The following is a 20,265-nucleotide window of genomic DNA, read 5'->3' as shown; positions in this document are numbered from 1 at the left end:
TGTGTTCTCTTTACAGCAAAGCTAACATTACTTCATTTCAACAGAGAGATCATATCCTCTCCAGCAGAGTCAGCTTGCTGATTTATATTGCGGGGTCACATGACTGAGTCTCCTGGGTAGCAAAGGCCACAGTATCAGTGGAGATGTTTGGGGGAAGGGAGCGAGGGGCCAGAGGATGTGCTCTGTCTGGCCCTGTGAGCCCCTCACCCCTGATGCACATAGTGCTGTTGTCAGCTACACTGACAGACTAACAATGTCTCATAAATGATCTCAATGAATTGGATCAATAATGTTCTCCATGGTCATCTAAATTCCTCATTGACAAGACAGGGTGCGGAAATGGTATGGAAGAATGCGAGGCACGCCAGGGTTGTCCGTCTCTTGTGTCGTAATGACTGAGATGAGCGGTGAAGCCTGAGGGACACCTGCTACACCCTGCGACCTCCACCAGCCTTAGAGAGGGAAGGTTCTTGAGGGACTTCCATGACTGATGCTAAACTCTCGATGTATCAAAGCACCCAAGATTCCTCCTCCTTACTTTTCCCCCCATAGTAAAAAAGTACTGCCATTTTTGTGGAGATTATTACGGCTAGACCTCTAAATCTGGCAGAGATTAAGAGGTAGTATTATTCGATACAAGGAACAGACATTTCATCCTCATCAAAAACTCCCATTTGCCTTAACTCGTATTTGCTGACTCACTCCTTGTTTAGGATAGACTTAGAAAGTACTAATTTCCCCGACACTGAATACTTTTCTGAGAGCTGGTTTAGCCCTTTAGTCTGCACTCTGTTTGGGTACTCAGTAAGAATTCCATTCCATGTTTACATGATTGTTAAGTGTGTGTGTGCGTATATATGTGTGTGTGTATTACTTGTGTCTGGTGACTGATGTGGAATGTTGTTCCGTCCACTGTGGTGGGAAAATCCCAGATGTGGAGAAACGAACGTCTCCTTTCTCATTGGATGATGGTGTTGGCCGGGAGGTCCCTCTCCAGGCCCCTGAATGGTCTGGGGGATTACACTTCTCAGTGTATGGAAACACTGCATGGGCATTCAGAGAGCCTACACATGTGGAATATGTGAAGGTTTAGAGGACCTACACATGTGGTGCATGTGAGGGTTTAGATTATGGGGTTGGGGAAGAGGAGTGTCATGCATACTGTAGCAGAGCTCTGTAGGACCCAGTCCATAAAGCGGCTCACTGAGTCTGTCTACTTAGAGGAGAGAGGTGCCTTATGCTGTCTCTCTCAACTGCTTACGGGACTGCTAATATCCTAATGGCAGTCTGATTTCTGTTGGATTGTTTTGAGAGGGAGTTGACACAGACTGCTGACAAAAGACTTTTGGATTTGTTATAAACATTGTAACAAGTTCACATGCAAATGTAAGAATAGTAAATGTGTCACGTTCAACCAATTCAATGAAATATCAGCCTTTATACTGCGGAATCTTTCTTATAGCCAGATATTCCACCAGACAGACCGTGCTGGTCTTTAAGTTGGAGACATTATCTCTGTAAGAAAACATGCCTTATTGGACCCTGCTGTTCCTCAACCAGAGGCAGGAAGTCTGTTCTGGCTCTTTCTTCTATTGGGCTTTGATTATTGAGCCAAATTGTTTAATCACCTCTGAAAACCACAAGAAGGCAGAATACCGGTACACTGCCCCAAGACACTAGGTTGGCTTTGGATGACTGTTTTGAGCCTTTATCTAGATACAGGTGGAAGCAGAGGGCTGTGTAAAATCTCATGTCTCCTCACAGCCCTGCATCAGTGCAGAAGTACACAGTGAGTCAGTGTGAACCGAGCCCCACAGGCCAGCCAAACGGGCCAGAGAGGAGAGGCTAGCTGGCTCTAGACAGGACTGCCCTGGAGAGAAGAAAATAGCTGGCACTAATCTTTTCATAGTCTGTACACAAAGTACACTAAACTGAGTACGAACACCGTCACAGTGATCACCTGGTAAACAGGAGAAGACTGCGTGGTGTGGAGGCTGTGTAGGCACTGCTATTGTAGTTCCCTGAAGCATTGGTGGCCTTCCTGCCTCATTACTTTCCTGACTAAATCCTGCCACTCTTTTACTGTGGCAGCTGAGTGCTGGACCAACCTGCCAGCTTTGTACTGCCTCCTGCTCATTATCAGGGGAAGAACACACTATTCTGATGCATGCAAGCATTTAGTCAGAATTGCAGAATCTGTGAATACAAGCAAGGGAATTCATGTGACATTTTTCTCATTTCTGTTGACAAAATAAATTCACTAGGCTTACTGAGACCAACAATATTGTGCCAGGTAGTGCTTAGCTTGTAATTCATGACTTACAGGTTCAAAACAAGACAAATGTTGTCATTTTTTTAATCTAACCGCAACCTGAAGGTGAAAACCTTAGTTTAACTCACTTAGAAGTGCCTGATTGTAGAAATGTGTTCACCCAGAAATTTATTTTAATAGCTCTCTATATCACCAACTACTGGACAGGTGAATGAACTACTTGATTAAAATGAGAGACAAAAATTAGATTTCTTATTCAGTTCTCAGCATGAGTAGTCGAACATGAAGAAGACTTTCATAGAGGCTGTCTCATAGACAGCCTGAGATTGCCCTTTAGATACAGCAGGGAAAGGTTACAACTGCCAGGGTCACTGGCCATGGCCCCTGAAAACCAATGACCCCAAGTGAGCGAGAAGGCTGGGTCTAGGGCAACAGCTGGGGTGGGCTGGAGGAATCAAACCACACAGGAAAACTACTATGTTGGAATACATTTCCAGTCTTGGACGTTATATAATAGCATTGTATACAGTTGCCACTGGTGTGTCATTGCGAGTGATTGGGAAGGAGATTTACAGTACTGTATGTACTCCAACAGACCAACAAAGGAGCTGTTTCATAGGGAGATGAATGCTGTGTCATTGACCATACTGTGGGAGGCTCTGTGAAAAGGAACAGTAAAGTGAAATCGAACAGTGTAGGACCGTTATTTTAAAATCTAGTGGTTGTGTAATGGTTCCGTAAGGCACAAACTGATGATGAGACACTCATACAGTCCAGTATAGTATATCAGGTGTAAACATGAAATCCAAATAGGTTGAAATCATTTGATTAAAAATGTTTTGGTAACACTTCAATTAGCTATCAGGGTTGAAACCGTATGTAGACGAGTACCGTACTTGACTATTTACAACCAGGGGGAGTCTAATACTTAGCATCCATCACATTTAAAAGAAAGAGAGGAAATTAATTAAAGAAAGAAAGCTGGCTCCTTCAGACAATTATTTATAAACCTCTTTGGCTGAACTTCTGCAGCTGTCATTCCCTCTGAAGTGCAGGGGACAGAGCATTTAGGAAAGAAAACCTTCCAGAGAATCTCTTTTATTTCTACATTTAAAGTGGCTTTAGAATCCCTCAGTCAAGTCATCAGAATAGATAATACTGTAAATTCAAAGAGAGTCTCTCTTAATGTCTGCTGTCTCTGTGCATGCCAAGTCTAAGAACCAAGGGCTGGAGTGGACAGACTTTGCCTGACAGTTCTGGGGCATGGTTGTGTTTAGACCTCAGTTGTGTCATCCTCTCTGAGACTGGAGGTCTGGCAAGGTGATGTTTATCATAACAAAGCACCCAGCCCTTTATTAACCATGCAAGTTAAAATTGACATTTGAAGGACACTTCAGCTAAGCGTAACTGCTGTTTGCTAAGAAAGCAACTGCTAACTACCTCTCTCTCTCTCTCTCCCTGTCAACAGTTATATTCCAGTCTTTACTGGGTCTGTTGAGAATAATGTAGACTACTCTGCTATAGTAGTTTCTTCAACAGCTATTGCATTAGCAGTCAACACAGACACAGTCATTGGAACAGTTTCTACTATCAAGACAGATACTTGGAGACCAGTTCATACAGAGCTGTCTTCTGTGTGCGTCTGATTCATTAGCACGTTGATGAATGTTCTTTAAAACACTGCCGGTTTTATACAGATGAACATCCCTGTCTGCTCTCAGCATATTGGGGATGTGGGAAACTGGATTCATCCCCACAGTGCCACGCCACAGACCAAAGGGGGCTGTTCCCCACACAGATCAAGTTAACCAGACATGCATTCAAATACACTGATAAATATGATACGGTAGGACTCATCATGCAGCATTTACACACTTATATGATTTTAATTTTTTATGTTCTAAAAGCTTTTTTTTTTACCCTATTCCTAAAACAAACCAAATACCCACTGAGTCTATAAGTGGTATCGGGACAGGGTTGTTGAGTTCTGTTTCTGTGTGAGGGAAAATAAACAAGGAAGACTCAAGTGGACCAAAAAGTCCACAGTTTCTTTCCATGAAGAACATGGAGGACACACAGTGAGAGCCCAGACTCTTTTCCAGCTACGTTTAGATCAGTCTCAACCTCCCCTGTGGAGTAGTGTGGATAATCAATGTGCAGTGGAATGGTCATGAGACACACATACAGCTTGTGGTTCAAATAATGAATATTCACAAACATCCAAGTTGTGAATAGAAAGGCAAGGGTCTTTCAATAGGAATGCATGCCGTAACACCTTCCTCTGACAAGACGAGAGGCGTAGTATTGAGTCACATGGCCCTTACCCTGAATAAGGATTGACGTACCAATGGAGGGTTTCGTGATCATATTACTCATTTATTAAATGTATAGGTGTTTCACATGTGATTCAACGTTTTTAGCCTGTGTGTGTGTATGTGTGTGTGTGAGAGAGAGTGAGAGGCAGACAGACAGACAGACAGACAGAGAGACAGACAGAGAGAGAAAGAGAGAGAGAGAGAGAGAGAGAGAGAGAGAGAGAGAGAGAGAGAGAGAGAGAGAGAGAGAGAGAGATGACTGTATGGAGGCACTGCATATTGCTTGACTAAAGTGCCAAGGCTTTTAATCACTGGACCCACGGAATGTGCTCTCCTGTCCTGGATAGCGTCATCATAATGAGGTGAAGTCTGCAGACCATCTGGACTACTGTAGTATGACCTCATACAGTCTCTTAGGTGCAGCAGTAAAATATGAACTGGGAATATTATACCTCATGTGCCTGAAACGTTGCCAGCTTGGTCTTTACAGCATCACCATCTTCATGGTTATTATCCTTGCAATATCCCAATTCAAAACACATGGACAGTAACTGCTCCTACCATTGGTTATGACCAAATAATGTTGACATTGACATTGGTCTGGTCTATTTCAGAAAGGGAAATAGCATGTCTCGAGCCATGTGGCTAAAAATATTGCCTGCTATTAACAAAGAGAATACAGAAACTCACAGGAGAAATGCCTCATGACACAAATGCCAATAAGGATACTGGCTCTGTGGTGGTGACAAGCTATAGCTGAAGTCATCAACCTTTTAAAAGCTAACAAAATCTCTCTCAGGGTTTCCAACAATTACCCTAGGTAAGACCAGCGATCAATCATAGAGCACATCGTAAATCATTCAACCAGAGACCAAACAGCAGACCATATAATTCAGTGAAGTGGCTGGAATGTTTCCAGACCATAATGTACATTTGTTAGGTACCACCATACACAGCAGAGGTCATGTGAGAGTGCAACTGGAGCCTAAAATGGCCTCCCCCCAAATCCTCCAGCTGCCCCCAGAGCCTCATCACGCTGGGCCAAATATTTCCCCTCAGCAAATCAACAATGATCTGGCATGCCTCCTAATTTTAAATGTGTCGCACAGAGCAACCAGTATAAATAGGCCTTTAAAATAAGGAGCCTGTGTGCTTGGACATTCTCTAGACACTGGCTGGGTGTTAGCCACAGACACCTGTGCCCATAACTCTCCCTCACATTGTCTGAGGCCACAGCTATGCCACCCTGCAGGCCACAGCTCTCTGGCTCACCCAGCAAGGAGAGCGAGCTCTAGCTCAGATATCACGGTTGCACCGCATGCTGCAATCCAGCACAGAGCCCAAGGCTTATCTTGAAAATGTACAGTTTACCATCATCTGATTGTGGAAAATAGACCTCTGATCTCTGTCCTCTGATCTGGTCCCTTCAGCCCTAGTGTGAAGTCAGCTTGTTGGAAAAGTACTAAAATGTCTTACCTGCTCCATCATTGGTCTTCTTACTGGACATCTACAAAAGAGAAAAACAAAGTACTATCACAAGGTGATGGAGACATGAGAGAGAAAAGAGAAGTCAGATGCAGGACTAAAGGATAGAGTACTGAAAGGTTTAAGGTACAACATACCTACTGTAGGACCTGTAATACACAGTCAGTTTGACATCTTACCCCTTAGTCAAAATCTACTGAGGCCTGTATCATGGTCACTGTCTAAAATCTCTCTCTTTCACCCATCTCTTTCCCTCTCTGACTCTACTCCTGAGCACAGATTTAGATTCCGGTTTGTTTGTTTTGTCTCCACATTTTCGACATCCAGCAGCCCAGAAAGTATATTTCCCAACCCTACAAACCTCTCAGACTTGACACTTGCTATGGTTAGGAAATTCCAAAGTGGGTTTGCTGGTTCAATCCCAATACATCTTCCAAATGTCCTTGAAAAGTAAAGTGGGTTTGCTGGTTCAATACCAATACATCTTCCAAATGTCCTTGAAAAGTAAATAAATCATCAACACTTTTTTTGAACAATGTTTAATCTTCTCAAAATGAATAAATGCTACAGATATGTTTTGCTTGCTTTATTGAGGTCATGAAAAGTGTTGGCTGTTCCACAGTGTTGTTGTGGCAGAATGAATTATCTATCAGTACCAGGGACCCCTTGGCTTGAGTGATATTTTAGCGGTATCACTTTGCGACTATGCTGTAGGGCCTTTAAAAACGATTGATGTTGTCACGAGTTTCTGTGCCTGTTGACTGTGAGATCTAGCATAGCAGGGTAGAATTTCATAACATTCGGCACATGTTAGGTCATAGACTTTCACTGCAGGGTTAGTATTGTAGACATTGTACATTGTCATCTCAACAAATATTATAAGTCTCATCTTCTCACCTTCTACCTTTTGCTTAGGGAAATGGGGCAATACATGAGTGGCATGGTGTGTTAATAAGACTAGACCTAATAACTCTGTCTCCACTGAGTAGAGTCTGACCCACATGCAAAAATAAACCTACAAAAATTTGTGGGCCAAGCTTGAGAGAGTTTAGGGAGCCATTTTTGACACGGTTTCAAAGACATCAAACATCCCCCTCCCTCGATTATTCAAAGAAAGTATTTCAGAAAAGCAGATTTTCTGACATGCCCCACTTTCGGCTCCCAGTTCTGTCCAGTCCCTGTCTGTTGTCAGTTTACTCTTGTCAAAGCCAGATTACGGGTCACGCTTCCAAGCAAGAAAGCTGCAACTCTGTCAGGTCTGTTGTCATGGGAGGCAAACCCTATCTACGTGACCATGTTAATGTGAGGTGACAGTTCTGCTGCAGTGACTGATATCTGTCCTGCTCTCCTATCACATTGACATCCCACTCTGGGATTGAACAGGCTGATGACAGGACAGGTCAGAGTAGATGACAGAACTGGTGAGACTATGTATCTTGGCTCACAGTGAGGTATGGTGCATGTGGTAATATGTTTTACAAGGGTCACACTTTTAGATGCTTTTACATAATCACCAGCATGCATTTCACTAAGGTCTGAGGTGACCTCAAAAATCTTTTATGATGTTTCATTTGGCATCTGCAGCCCAAATCAAATTTGTTCACAGTGGCGAAAAAACCTTCATGCATTTCCAATGTTCTATAGCCAGACCAAATTTCTGGTGCAAGCCAGCAGCATGATGGATGTGCCCCTACAAAGCAGATGAGGTTATGTGGTTAAGCTAGCAGGGGAGATCTACTTCCTGTGGTTCTCTCTGCCTCAGTTGTGCTGTTCTCCCCAACTCAGAACTATGGTGCAATCGAATTTTCACCCCGATTGAATTTAAGTGAACATTTCAGTGACTTTTGTTCTCGATTGCAAAAGATTGTAAAACTTCCTCTTTCAGTCCCTGGGAAAGTTGCCCTAGTTTGTCTTCTAGTTCTAACATGAGAGAGAGAAGTAGGAGCTCTGGGTGACCCGTAGGCTGCGAGCACGGCCAGATGTGGTCTCAGGAGCCTCATCCGTCTCCCTCCTTTATTCAACTTGCTCAGGAGGAAGAATCCTCTCTGTGTTTAGCTGCTCGTCAATGCAACCTCATGTATGGAAAATACATTCCATCACGAACAAGTTGTCTGCATTATTGTCCCTTTGTAGAAAAACATGCTGAGGGCTCATTGACATACAAAGTATGTACAGCACATCGCCCAAGTCACCTCCATCCAGACACAGTGGTGAGAGGCAAGCTTGCTGGTTTGTGAAGGGTGAAGTGTGGAGGGCAGTGGAGGAATGTAGCGGAGGAGAGGAGAGGCTTAGTCATGTCCAGGCACACAGGACCCCAGCAGCATGGGAGCTCTACAGCATTCCAGCAGGCACGGATCTCTCACATTCAGCACAGGTGTAGGTAGCATGTTGAGAACATAGCCCTCAGCTAGGAGTTTCAGTAACAGCCTTATTACTTATTTATCAGATCAATATGATGGGTTGGATACAATAGCATCATGTATCAAATACTTTACATGAGTATTCAGTGTTTGATGACTTTTCACAATACATTTTTGATATCAATTATATCAAGAACCCAAATTATATTCCTATTCTTATGTAAGATAGACCCCCTGGGCTACAGATGAGTTTCTTATTGATTCCAGGCAGAACGCCAGGTTTTTTCTAGTGGGCTGAAATATGGTGACAGTTTATTGCATCGCTTTAAACAGCAGGACGTCTAGGTGTTCAGAAACATCACACTCTTCTGCCTGGGGGATGGAAGATTCTCTGTGCCAACATGACAAGCTCTATCATCCTGTACCAGTCCCCACATTTCATCTATTATTAATCTAGAAAAAAGACCAGAGGGTCTCTGAACCTGTGAAGGTTATTGAACAGTCTGGAATATTCTTTGTCTGGACATTTAATCTATTGACATGTAAGCTCTATTATGTGGCATACAGGGAGGTGAATATAACACGTGCTTTTCAGACCACACAGAAACAGAGGGGTCAAAAGGTACCAGTTTTGCTTCCACAAAAAACTGCCCTCCTGCTCAAGTCATAGTTGACTAGCCAATTATATGACAGACAGCATTAGGTCACATCTTCACTTCTCCGGCCCCTTGACTGCAGCTCAGACCATCATCACATTCCTACCCCTCGCTGCAAGAAGTTGCACACTGTCTCCACAGTGTTTATGTAAGAGCCAGAGCAGATGCTGCCAGAGCCCCAGACAAGGAGAGCTCACTCTGACCCAACCACTTTCTCCTCGCCGCTTCAAAGCTTCATCTTATCCACACCACACCTCGCTAGACTGACCCCCGTCGGTATGTTGCCACTTTTCTAGGAGAACTTCGACCACTGCACTAACTTCAGCTTAACCTTTCCAGCCACAGAACAAATCCCCCCTTATGAGCCCTGCTTGGGCTGTAATCTCCCCCTGTCCGGCTGAGCTGCTTATCCTTTCCTTTTCCCTCAACAACTGCACCTGGAGTGCACAAAGACAGATCATTTACCCACCAAGTTAAATCGAATTACCCTCCTGTCTGCTCTGATCCTGCCAAGAACTGTTAGCATGGTTTGTCACATCAATTAGAGAACATGCCTGGCACCCCATAGCTGCAAACAACAGACTAAACATGATAGCGCCACCTGGATGCAGTCAAAAACAGGTTAAACAAACTAAAGGCCTAGTTCACAGTTTAGGTAGCAGTAGCTCTCCCATTAATTACCATGTAAAACCCAGACATACAAAACCCAGGCTTAGGCTTTCACCTGATCCCAAATACAAAATGTCTCGGCTGTCCATTCCGAGTAAGATTTATTCACTTAGTTCACCTGAGCTTCGTAATCTTTGTTGGAGAATGTTGGCGCCAAGTCTAATATCAACCTCACATATTTACCAAGTTATTAGCAAGAAGGATATGCCTACTGCACAGCTAGTGATACATCACTGACCTACACAGTCACTTGACACACTGATCGGAGATTTAAATATTAAGTATTTAACATTAAAGACCTACTTTCACACATATTGATGTTCTCTTAATTATGAAGTTTATTTTAATATATTGTAGATACAGATATAATATATTGTATACAGACAGAAACTTTAATAAAAAAATTTGGGGTTTAAGAAAAATGTCTGTAAAAGATCCTCATCCTTCAGCTGGTATTTCCTTTTAACTTGAAACATCCGTAACATCAAAGAATTACTGGGGAGAAAATCTATTCAAATGACTTTCAGTGCCAGAGAAGACAAGTGTATAGCTGGCCAAGGCAGTTATCCAAACCCACAAGCCCCAAGCAAAAGATGTTCCCTCAGAAATGAGTCTTTACTCCAACAAACCACGGTTTTCCCAGCATGAGGACAGTGGTCTGGGAAAGCTAGACTGCTGCACAGACCCTGGTTCTGAGTTTCACGAGGACCCAGACAGAGTCAAAAAGTTATGGCTGAGCTTGGAAACCCATAAGTGTCTAAGAGGAACTTACCGCTGTCTCCCTGGTGTTTGCTCTCAGTCCGATGGATGTGTTACAGGGAGCGGAGGACCTGTCTTGGCTCAGGCATTCTGCTCCGACGGCTCTATCCAGGATATTGGTGTCGGTAGGAGACTGGTTTACGGCAGTCCTCGAAGCAGCCGGGCACTAAAACAGCAGAACAACAATCAACACCGTCTCTCTCTCATTCTGCAGGGGAGAGGAGAGGAATTCGGAGGGAAGATCTATGGTGGCTAGAGTAAAACCAGAGGATGGGGTCAAACTCTAACTTTCAATTCGGTGAGACTAGAAAGCCTGTAGCGCATGTGTGTATTCGTCCTTTGAAGAGACAAGGAGTGTGACCTTGTCTAACATGGCAGTATAGTCGTTTCGTCTCCTCTGATCGTTTGTCATTAGTTAAAGCAGTTCTACTGAATGCCTTGAATAGCTGGGCCGATGGCTGGAGGCTAACCATTCCTAATGGACTAAATCATACCAACAGCCACTTCCATACAACATTCTAAGTGTCCTGATACACACACAGACTCTCTCACACATGTGAACCCAAAAAGGACAGTTTTGTTCCCTACGGCTGTGGTGGGGTATTTCATGATACATCCACCATGACTGGACTCTTGTAGGAACAGAATGGGATCCCAGTAGTAAGAGCTCGAACACAATGACTGTCTGTCTCTGCCACGCGATCCCACCCAGACTGCAGCTCCAACTACAGCATCACATGGAGTCTCACGTCATAAAATGGACGCCGTGTGTCTCTGTCTACTTATCAGACTAGCAGACTCAAAGATACAGACTCAAACACAGAGCCCATAGTTCACAGACAGTCATCACTCTCTTATAACTTCTCTCACCGCTACTCGTCTGTCTAAAAACCTTCACAAACCCGAGCTTTGTGGTCTTATTGTGCCTTTTCTGGTTAAATCCAGGTGCTTAGTTTAGTGTGTGTGTGTGTGTGTTTGTGTGTGTGTGTGTGTGTGTACTGTATAGCACAATGTGGGCCTAACTGATTTACAATCCTGCAACACCTGTTGCATGAGTGATCCAATAATCCATCTAGATTTTTTGTTCACAAGCATAGCTAATTGATTACAGAGAGATAAAAGACAAAATATCTATCATGGTCTGCTTTGAAATGTGAGTCAAACCATATGCATTAGTAATGAATACATATCATCTTTTTTCTTCTTTCTTTTTCAGTTTATACATGGCATATATCGCGATTTCTGTATTGAGAATGCATCCAATAATAAAAACCCATCAGCCATTGCTCCCGTATGTGGGATATAATGTCTGTGTTCCTCACCTGCAGCTTGCGGGCGGTGCCGGGCGTGCCCGAGGGGGAGGGGCTAGTGCTTAGGGCATCCTCTATGTCCAGGTTGAGCTGGTCCAGTTTGCTCATCAGCTTTTTCATACACTCAGACCAGGGGGACTGGACAGCTGGACACTCCTGTAGGGGGAAGTCAGGTGTTTTACAACTGCATAGAAGGAGAATCAGTTGTTCAGGTTTTACTGTACAGAAATGTGTCAGTGTCAATACGTCTGGACTAGAGAGAGTGTGAGAGAGCACTGAGCATTCAAAGGTTTCGACTGTCAGACTGATTATAGTTTAAACTTTAGAGTTGTTCAACCAAAGCAGTGAAGTGCGTTACAAATAGCGGACACCAGAAAAGCTTTGCGGCCACAGACGGAAATGTGATAGCTTCACCTGCCGCCCGTGGTTCCATAGCAACACAAAAGGAGGGGACTCCAGGCATGTGTACCATACACAGCACATTGGTACTCCCTGCCCCCCAGTCTGCTCAGGGTATAAATAGAGCATCCACACAGACGTGAGCTGTGTTTAAGGATCTGAACATTCACCTCATAAATTAGTAGGAAGTGCCTCAGTCACCAAGACATCAATTATGTCATGGTTGGTCGCCCCATTATCGGAGTAGTGTGTGGGGAAGGAAGAACTAGAATAGTGGTGTATATGTGTGAGTTTGTGTGTGTGTATGTGTGTTTATGTACAGTAACTTACATAGACTTACAGACATGATATCAACAAGGCCTTTCATCCATTTCCCATTTTTTTTTTTTCATCCATTTTTTACTGGCGTTCTTTTCTGAATGTGACTGTTGAAACCCCGGCCCCAAGCACTTGCTCCTCTCCGCATCAAAGCTTACGCTTATTCAAACCCAATCATTCTATTGAAGGGCGTCATCTCTATTAGTGGACCTATGGTGCTGATAAGTGAGCCGCTGAGAATAATCCTGGTCACTATAGGAAGGCTAGAGCCCTATATGGTAACTGGTGTAATGTTTATACCTTGAGGCAGCTAAGTCATAAGCAAGAAGTGTATCTATATAAGCAGACCAGATGGCCCCTCCCTCCATCACCAATGCAGGGTCAGCTGACTGACCCCACGTAAGGGGAAAGCCACTCTCTCTCTTCAATCCCTGAGGAATGACCTAAATCTGAGCTAGCCCCTTCTGACCTTTCATGGGGTCTGAAGGCTGGGGGTGGTCTGGGGTCACAGAGAGAGGGGAAAGCCGCTTCCAAGCTCTCCTACACCTCCTGGTACTGCCTGGACCACAGGGCCTCCTGGTTAGGACATCAGGATACATGTGTTTATGCCGCACAGTCTGCAAGGGTCTGGTTAAGACATTTTAAAAGAAACTTTGCTGAAAAGATTACTTCTTTTACGAGCATTTATATTTGCCAGAAACTTGTTTACAAGCTGTATACATTTGTGTTTATTTCAAGATGTCCGAATAATGCCCTCATCCCCAGGCCAAACCCAGACTGATACCCTGTGTATTTCAAGGCAGGAACTACAACTGTATACCAAAACTAAATCAGAATAGCTTCTTCTTTTTCTAATGACATCCACACAAAGTGTGAGATTGGAATGTGGACACTCTGAACGGAATGAGCCAAATTCCATGGAAGGCTTGAAGCAAAGAAAGACAGTAGCTTGGATTCATCTCATCCTTGCTCTGGCCCCAACGACTGTGAGAAACCCTCCCACCATGGCAACAAGTTTGGTATGAGTCAATCCTCTAGAAAAACGCATTAATGTTATCTTCTGGGGAAACAAAATGTGGGAGGACTGTAACTTTATCAGTTCAAATTGGACACATTGTAAACCACAACACTTCCTCTTTGACATGGAAATGAGCAGTGAAGTGGCTCTGGGCTCAGTGCCTAGACCATGCCACCCACAGAGTGCCAGAGATCACCATGGAAGGATGGGCGATCATCTGCAGTCTGTCATGTGAAAGGGCATTGGCTACCTGGCTACACTATGGAATAGGTCAGCACTGTTAGCCTGTCATAAACAACAAAAACACCCCCCGACTACAAACATGTGGGGTGGACTGAAGTTATCAAGATCAGCAGAGAACGATGCAACTTGCTTGTAAAAAAGCTATCACACCAAACACATAGATCTGAGAGGAGGGGGTGGAAGGCTAAAGGCAGAACTGTAGCGATGGTGCCCCCACATGGTCACTTTCAGGAGCTACACTAAGTGCCCCTCGGACGGCAGCGCACAAATTATTCTTGGAAGTGGTATTCTCTTAAAATATTAACTTGGGGGGGGGAGGAAGATTTATACTAGATCAATTAGATGGACAATAACAGACTGGGAGCAATGACAATGACCATCAATTGTTCAATAATAGTCAACTCATATCTCCTCTCTTCCATGCTGCTTCAAATCATGATATCTGCTATCCTGCTGGCACCTTGACAATACAATCCTGAATCGCTCTAATCCTTGGCATTGGGACAGCAAGTGAGCTTCACAGTGGCCCAGTGTGCATCCAACACACCCTAATGTTGTCTGCCATTGTGTGTATTTAACTCTGGCATCTCACCCAGATGGGTTGCCTCACTGTCCTGTAGTGCGTTTGAAACTTCCCTGTTCACTTTTGAAAGTACCCTGAATTCCCTGCGTTTTTCCGCCCTCTTCTCAAACAACTTATGGAAAACATTGTGCCATCGTTCCAGTGAAGACTATCAGGAGAGTTGGAGTCGCCCCTACTTGCCCTCTTTTTACTGTATGTTGTTATCTCTCTCAGCTTAAATGGAATGACAAATATGTCCACTCGTCATGTTCCCTTTCATTGCAACAGATGATATAGCTGACACATGTAAACATATTCATAAAAGTCCAGAAGACATTTTAAGAGGGCTATAAAACTAAAATAGTTTGAGGTCATGTGATGGTTACTACCAAGGTCACAGGAAAGATTTCAAGTTTCAACTGTTCTGGTAGTTCTAAAGGCCTGCTATTAGAATGGACAGACAGCAGAGTCAGTCTGCATTCCGTTGAAGGCTGTGTTTAACTGATGGAAATATGCTGGATTAATTCACTCCTTCACAATCACACATAATACACAACCTCTCAAAACACAGCAAGCCTGTAGATGACGGGCAAATACCATGCATTTTCCCAAAACTGTATTTATCTTATTCTAATGTAAACCAATACTGTAGCAATTCTCAGCCTCGAAAATCCAAGACATCTGGCCAGCAGACAGGAAATGCCAGAGGGCCACAACACTGATACTCCTGTTTAAAGAAAAGTCTGTATCACTTATATGAAACATATGAAATGTATATAGCACTCAGCCTTGCCATTAGCTACAGTACAAACATAGCTGGGCTTAATATCGTTTACAATAGTTGAACAATGTGGTTTATGTCGTTGGTGTGGGGAAAGTGTCTGAGTTGAGTGACGTGAAGGGGTGAAAACAGTACCTCTGAGCTGGTCTCCTGCTCAGCATTGTATCCAAGGAACAGGCAACCGGTAGTGGGCTCTGCAACAGGGCTGCTGGGTAGGGTCCTCTTCAGCCCACCTGGACCGAGGTGACTGAGCAGGTCCTCCCTGCTCCCAGGCAGCTTGGTGATCTCATTGTCCTCCTCAGAGGAAGACTCCCTGCTGTCTGAGCTGTCGTTATTGACCACGCTCTGGTCCGAACTGGAGAGGCAGGTGTGATCTGAAAAGGTGATGGAGCCGGGCTTGTGTTTGATAATGCGAGGCATCTCCCAGAATCTCTCACAGCTAGACAGGGGGAGAGAGAGAGGTCGGGGGTGGTCTTCACAGGTAGACAAGTGGAGAGAGAGAGGTAGGGGGTGGTCTTCACAGAGACCCAGCAAGTGAGGCATGGAGCAGGGATCCTCACTGTGGACCAGAACGTTCTGCACATGGCCATTCAGGAAAGGTCCTTCTGACAACATCTCAGTTGGGTTCAATGGCCCTGTTTTCACAGAAGGAACAGAACTTAGATACAGATCCTCCACCTGACCAGAGTCGCTGCGATTCAGTTCAGTCATCGCAGAAGAATTCACAGGAACACGGTCGTTAAAGACGGTATCCCTCTTCAGAAGAGAAGCAGGGGCCGTGAGCTTATCACAATGGTGCTGAGTTGACTTTATAATCAGGTCACCGGGGAGCAGCAGGTCAGCGAGAGACCTGGAGCTTCTGAATGCCTCCATGCCACACCTCAGAGAAGACGCCGGTACTATTAGGTCAACGTTGTTGTGATTGACACGTTCAGCATCACTCTCCAGCCGGGGCGTGTCATGGTTCGGCTTCCTCGCCTCGCAGGTGAAGAACTCAAGTGGGAAAGCATCTTCTCTGTTCTCAGTTGAGCTGTCATTTAGGAAGGAGCCAGCGACTGCAGAACTCGTAGAGGAAGGCTTCTGCGACTGATTCCCCTCCAGATCCCCCATTCTTGCCATCTCCATGTTAGCGCCTCACAGTCTGTCACCAGTCACAGCATATATCCATTGGAGCATGTAAGGGTTCTCCATCTTCATTCAGGATCAATAACCCAAACAGTAACCACAGACCAAACAGCAGATTATCTGAAAAAAAATCAGAAGGCAGCATGAGCAGGACGCAACAGACACTTCTGCACTTTGAGCTGCAATTCTTGTATGAAAAGTGCTATATAAATAAAGTCTTACTTAATTACTTCACCTATCAAGCTCAACAGAGATAATAAGCTATACCAAGACAACAACAAATTGGCACAGTTTAACTAACTATGTAACTGCTTATCCTCATCTCTAATCTTCCGATGCAACACCAACAGTATGACAAAGTGTCTGACTCCAGCCGAGCGCAGCAGCTCTGAGAGCGTGCGCTCCAGCGAGTAGTTAGCTGTGAAATTGAACATCTGGCTCAGGGTCTCTCTGCTCAAGTCTGGATCTGTTTCAGGCACGATCCCAGTGACATCACTGCACCAAGGAATCTGCCTGCTCTTCCTCTCTGGAGGTGATTTACGACCAAGTCCACCGTTCTACAGAGCAGAAATAGGTTGCAGTCGACTATGGTTAATATCCCACTCACCCCTTCATTAACAGTGAACTCTAAACATACATTGGGACTGACCTATTTGCCTGTGTCACACAGAGAAAGACAAATGATCATCATTTTGCCCAAATACAAAGTTAGGCTTTACTCCAGCGGATGGTTTCAAATAAGCAGGTGATAATTGTACCAGAAGAATCTTTTGTCCTTTTTGTCCCTGAGCAATAAACACTGGAGGATACTGCCTCTCAGTGATCCTTTGAATAGCATGAAACAGCTAAGGGACATCAGGGTGCCTGTTGAGCCATGTACTGTAAACACATGCTGCTGTTCTAAGAAGCTGGTGCTACTCTTACCCTGAACCCTTTCACACACACACACACACACTCACACACACACACTAAAATACACACCCAAAGCCTCATACATTAGGAGAAATGACACACCTGGTCTGGCAGGAACACAACCCTGTTAGCCTTTCAGCATGACCTTCACAGTGGAGGTCAGAAGGTCAGAACCTGCGGTTGAAAAGGACATTAAAGGGAAAAGATAAATCAACTTGAAAGATGGATTCAATTTGACAACCTGCAACATTTCACACACACACGGACACACACACATGCACTCACACACATATACATCCACACACATACCAGAGGACCCCCCAGTTTCAGAAGAGTGACGCATGGGTTATGGCAGATGAAGGCAAGAGATTAGACCTTCCTAGAAACCCCTCTTTGACAGCAACTGTGAATGAGGCCTCCTTCTTCTCATATGAATACAGACCCCGTTTAAACAGAGGAAGTCACAGTTCCACATGCAGAGTTGATGCTTTATATCCTTTTTAATCCTTGAAAAATGCTTTAAATTCAGATTTTGTACACACTACTGTGTGTGTAGAACAGATTCACCATGGACCATATATCTATTTAAGTATTTCTCATCATTGTATTGACAACTTTGATAATAAAAGTTAACTTTAAGAATAGATGCCTGATCTATTCTGCTCATTTGAACTGACAACGATTATTGAATAGGTAGCTACCAGCCAACATTTACCCAGTGTAAACTGAAAGTTACGAGTGAGAAGATAATCAAATGAAGATTTATACAACATACCATTTAGATGAAGAAAGGTTGTCTGTTGTGTTGTCCAAACACTGATTCTACAATCATGGCACAATACCGGTGTGGAGAAAGGAGTGCTCGTTTAAACTCTATCAGAAACTCAACATCAAAAAACAGATGCTCTAATCCAAAGCAACGTGTGTGAAACTGTTCTGAAGAACAAGTCTGTAATCTCAGTTCTTCCACATTGCCCAAAGGTGCTGTAGCTAGAGGCTCTAGAGGGCTAAGACATTTAGAATATGCCGACGAGCACGGAGATTGTGTATGTGTGTGGGAGATGAAAAGGGGAGGAGAGAAGTGATATGGAGAATGAAAGAGAGAGACCGCGGGGGAGGGAGAGGTGTACAGAGTGGAAAGAGAAGAGGGGCAATAGGAAAATAGGAGAACAAGGCAGTGTTGGTCCTGTGGTGGTGTTATAACATCCTTACAGGGAATGTCTGATCACACAGTATTAGAAGCATAACCAGTAACAACAAACAGGCTCAGAGCATTTACTACAAAATATCACTGTTCTCAATTCCTATACAGTAAAGCAAGGCCACAAATATACTATTTTGTGAAAAAAAAATAAAATAATTATACTAAGGCAAAAACTAGGTATGTATGTTGAATGTTTTCTCTTGTAAAGTTATGTTAACATAGATGAATAAAGAGAAACTATATACACTGTCGTTCTTCTACTTGTATTGTAATGATTGACAGGAGTCACTGAGAGTGTCTCTGTGTGACACTGAACTATCAAAGGAAGAAAGTCTCCCCTCTGACTTAACAACTACAGTCAAACATTCTTGGGTAAATAGAAGTTTCCTCATAGCCCAGCATGAGATAAATATTCAGGGAGGTAGAGAGAAAGAGAGATAGAAAGAGGGGGGCAGGGAGGGAAAGATAAAGAAAGAAGGAGGGAGGGAGAGAGAGAGGTCTGAGTCCATGCCATGTGGGTGAGTGAAAGTGAGGGATGAGTGTGAAGACTAAACAGCGTGACACGTGAGAGGGGTACGCCTGAGGAGCTGCCTGCCTATTGGTCAAGGGTCTGTTGTTTACGTTAATCTGGAGCTCCCTGATAGGGCAGCAGAAAAGGGAATGCCAGTTCACACTCTAAACCCCCTGGACTTCACACCACACAGCACTGCATTCATTCATCCACTCTCCCCAGTGTGCCTGATCCCATAAAGTCATGACCACAAATCACTGTATGGACTCTGATTGACCTCCAGCCAGGGAGTGAGAAGGGGCAGACTATCCTCTAAAATACTTAGAAATCCTCCCTGAGAAATCTTTCTGTCAACAATATAATCCTTTTTTAACAGCTGTTAAGCCCTTTCCTTTACACTACGTACATTACATGATACATTAAAACATTAATCTGTTATTGTTAAATAAGACCGACAGAACATCGATTCAACAACAATAGAATCATTCTGAATAGGAAAGGTATTTCTATGTATTCACTGTGCCAATGCCCTCAGGTCTTCTGAGGTAAAGAGTGGGAACCCTTCATCTCAACCACGGCTGGCTGTTCTCTCAAACCAACCTGGGGAACACTTTCTGCCCTGTCGAAAACAGCCTTGGTTGAGACCTAGAGCTGACGTCTGAGGGTCCTGACCTGGAAAGACCAATGGGACTGACACCAGCCTATAGAAATACCCCATAACTAGCAAGAGGGTTCATTCAAGTTACATCATCTCTATACATAGCTCCTCAGCAAAGCAAGCAGGCAGTTCCCCAGCCTTGTGAATAAAGGATGATCTAAGTCAATTGACAGATTTGTTCTTTAAAATAATGCCCAAAATATCAGATCTGGACGGTGAAGCAACAAGCTAGAAACAATCTGTATTTGGTTACAGTGATGGGGGGGTATTGTTGATTTAATGGTGATTTGAGCAGTTTCCTGAAACCAGAGACTGCTATGGCAGCTATGTGAAGTCAGAGAGTCTGAGCATTTTTAAAAGCTGCCAAAGACAACCAAATACATTAATGGCTAGCATACCAGCCCCAGACCAAGGATGCTCAGCCAGTGAGAGAACAACATCAACATCAGTATCCACAGTATCCAACATCAATAACCACGTTTAAATAGCTAAAAGCAGAATACCCCTCAAAACCACTCTCCATACAGGGGGAGTCTGGAGTTGAGATTGACAGAGGTCCTCACCCAATCACAGATGAATTGCAATCCCCATGGCAATAAGGAGCCACTAACTCAATAGGTCAAATCTGTCTCTGAGCATTCATAATCAACTCCCCAGTCTACAGTCTGGGCTCTTGAGTGATCAACCTCTCTCTGTTCTGTGTTTGTC

At 44.0% G+C, this 20,265-nt stretch overlaps 1 protein-coding gene across 2 annotated transcripts in view; it reads right to left on the bottom strand.

Moving 5' to 3' along the window:
- stard13b (StAR-related lipid transfer (START) domain containing 13b) overlaps positions 1–18,227 on the bottom strand; it is a 43,896-nt gene extending 25,669 nt beyond the window's left edge. The window contains exons 1-6 of one of the 2 annotated variants that reach the window (XM_047035372.1): positions 17,960–18,227; positions 17,287–17,358; positions 15,283–16,392; positions 11,839–11,982; positions 10,530–10,682; positions 6,064–6,094 (exon numbers count right to left, since the gene is read on the bottom strand). In XM_047035372.1, coding sequence (XP_046891328.1) covers positions 6,064–6,094; positions 10,530–10,682; positions 11,839–11,982; positions 15,283–16,272 — 1,318 coding nt within the window. In that variant the 5' untranslated portion in view covers positions 16,273–16,392; positions 17,287–17,358; positions 17,960–18,227. Of the gene's footprint in view, positions 1–6,063; positions 6,095–10,529; positions 10,683–11,838; positions 11,983–13,012; positions 13,120–15,282; positions 16,393–17,286; positions 17,359–17,959 lie in introns of those variants that run through there. The other variant, XM_047035373.1, reaches the window with a different exon arrangement.
- Between the last annotated feature and the right edge of the window lie 2,038 nt (positions 18,228–20,265).

The sequence above is a fragment of the Hypomesus transpacificus genome, chromosome 15 (assembly GCF_021917145.1).
Source record: "Hypomesus transpacificus isolate Combined female chromosome 15, fHypTra1, whole genome shotgun sequence".
Lineage (NCBI taxonomy): Eukaryota > Metazoa > Chordata > Actinopteri > Osmeriformes > Osmeridae > Hypomesus > Hypomesus transpacificus.
Note: the sequence above shows the minus strand (reverse complement) of the source record. Positions and strands in the feature narration are given on the sequence as shown.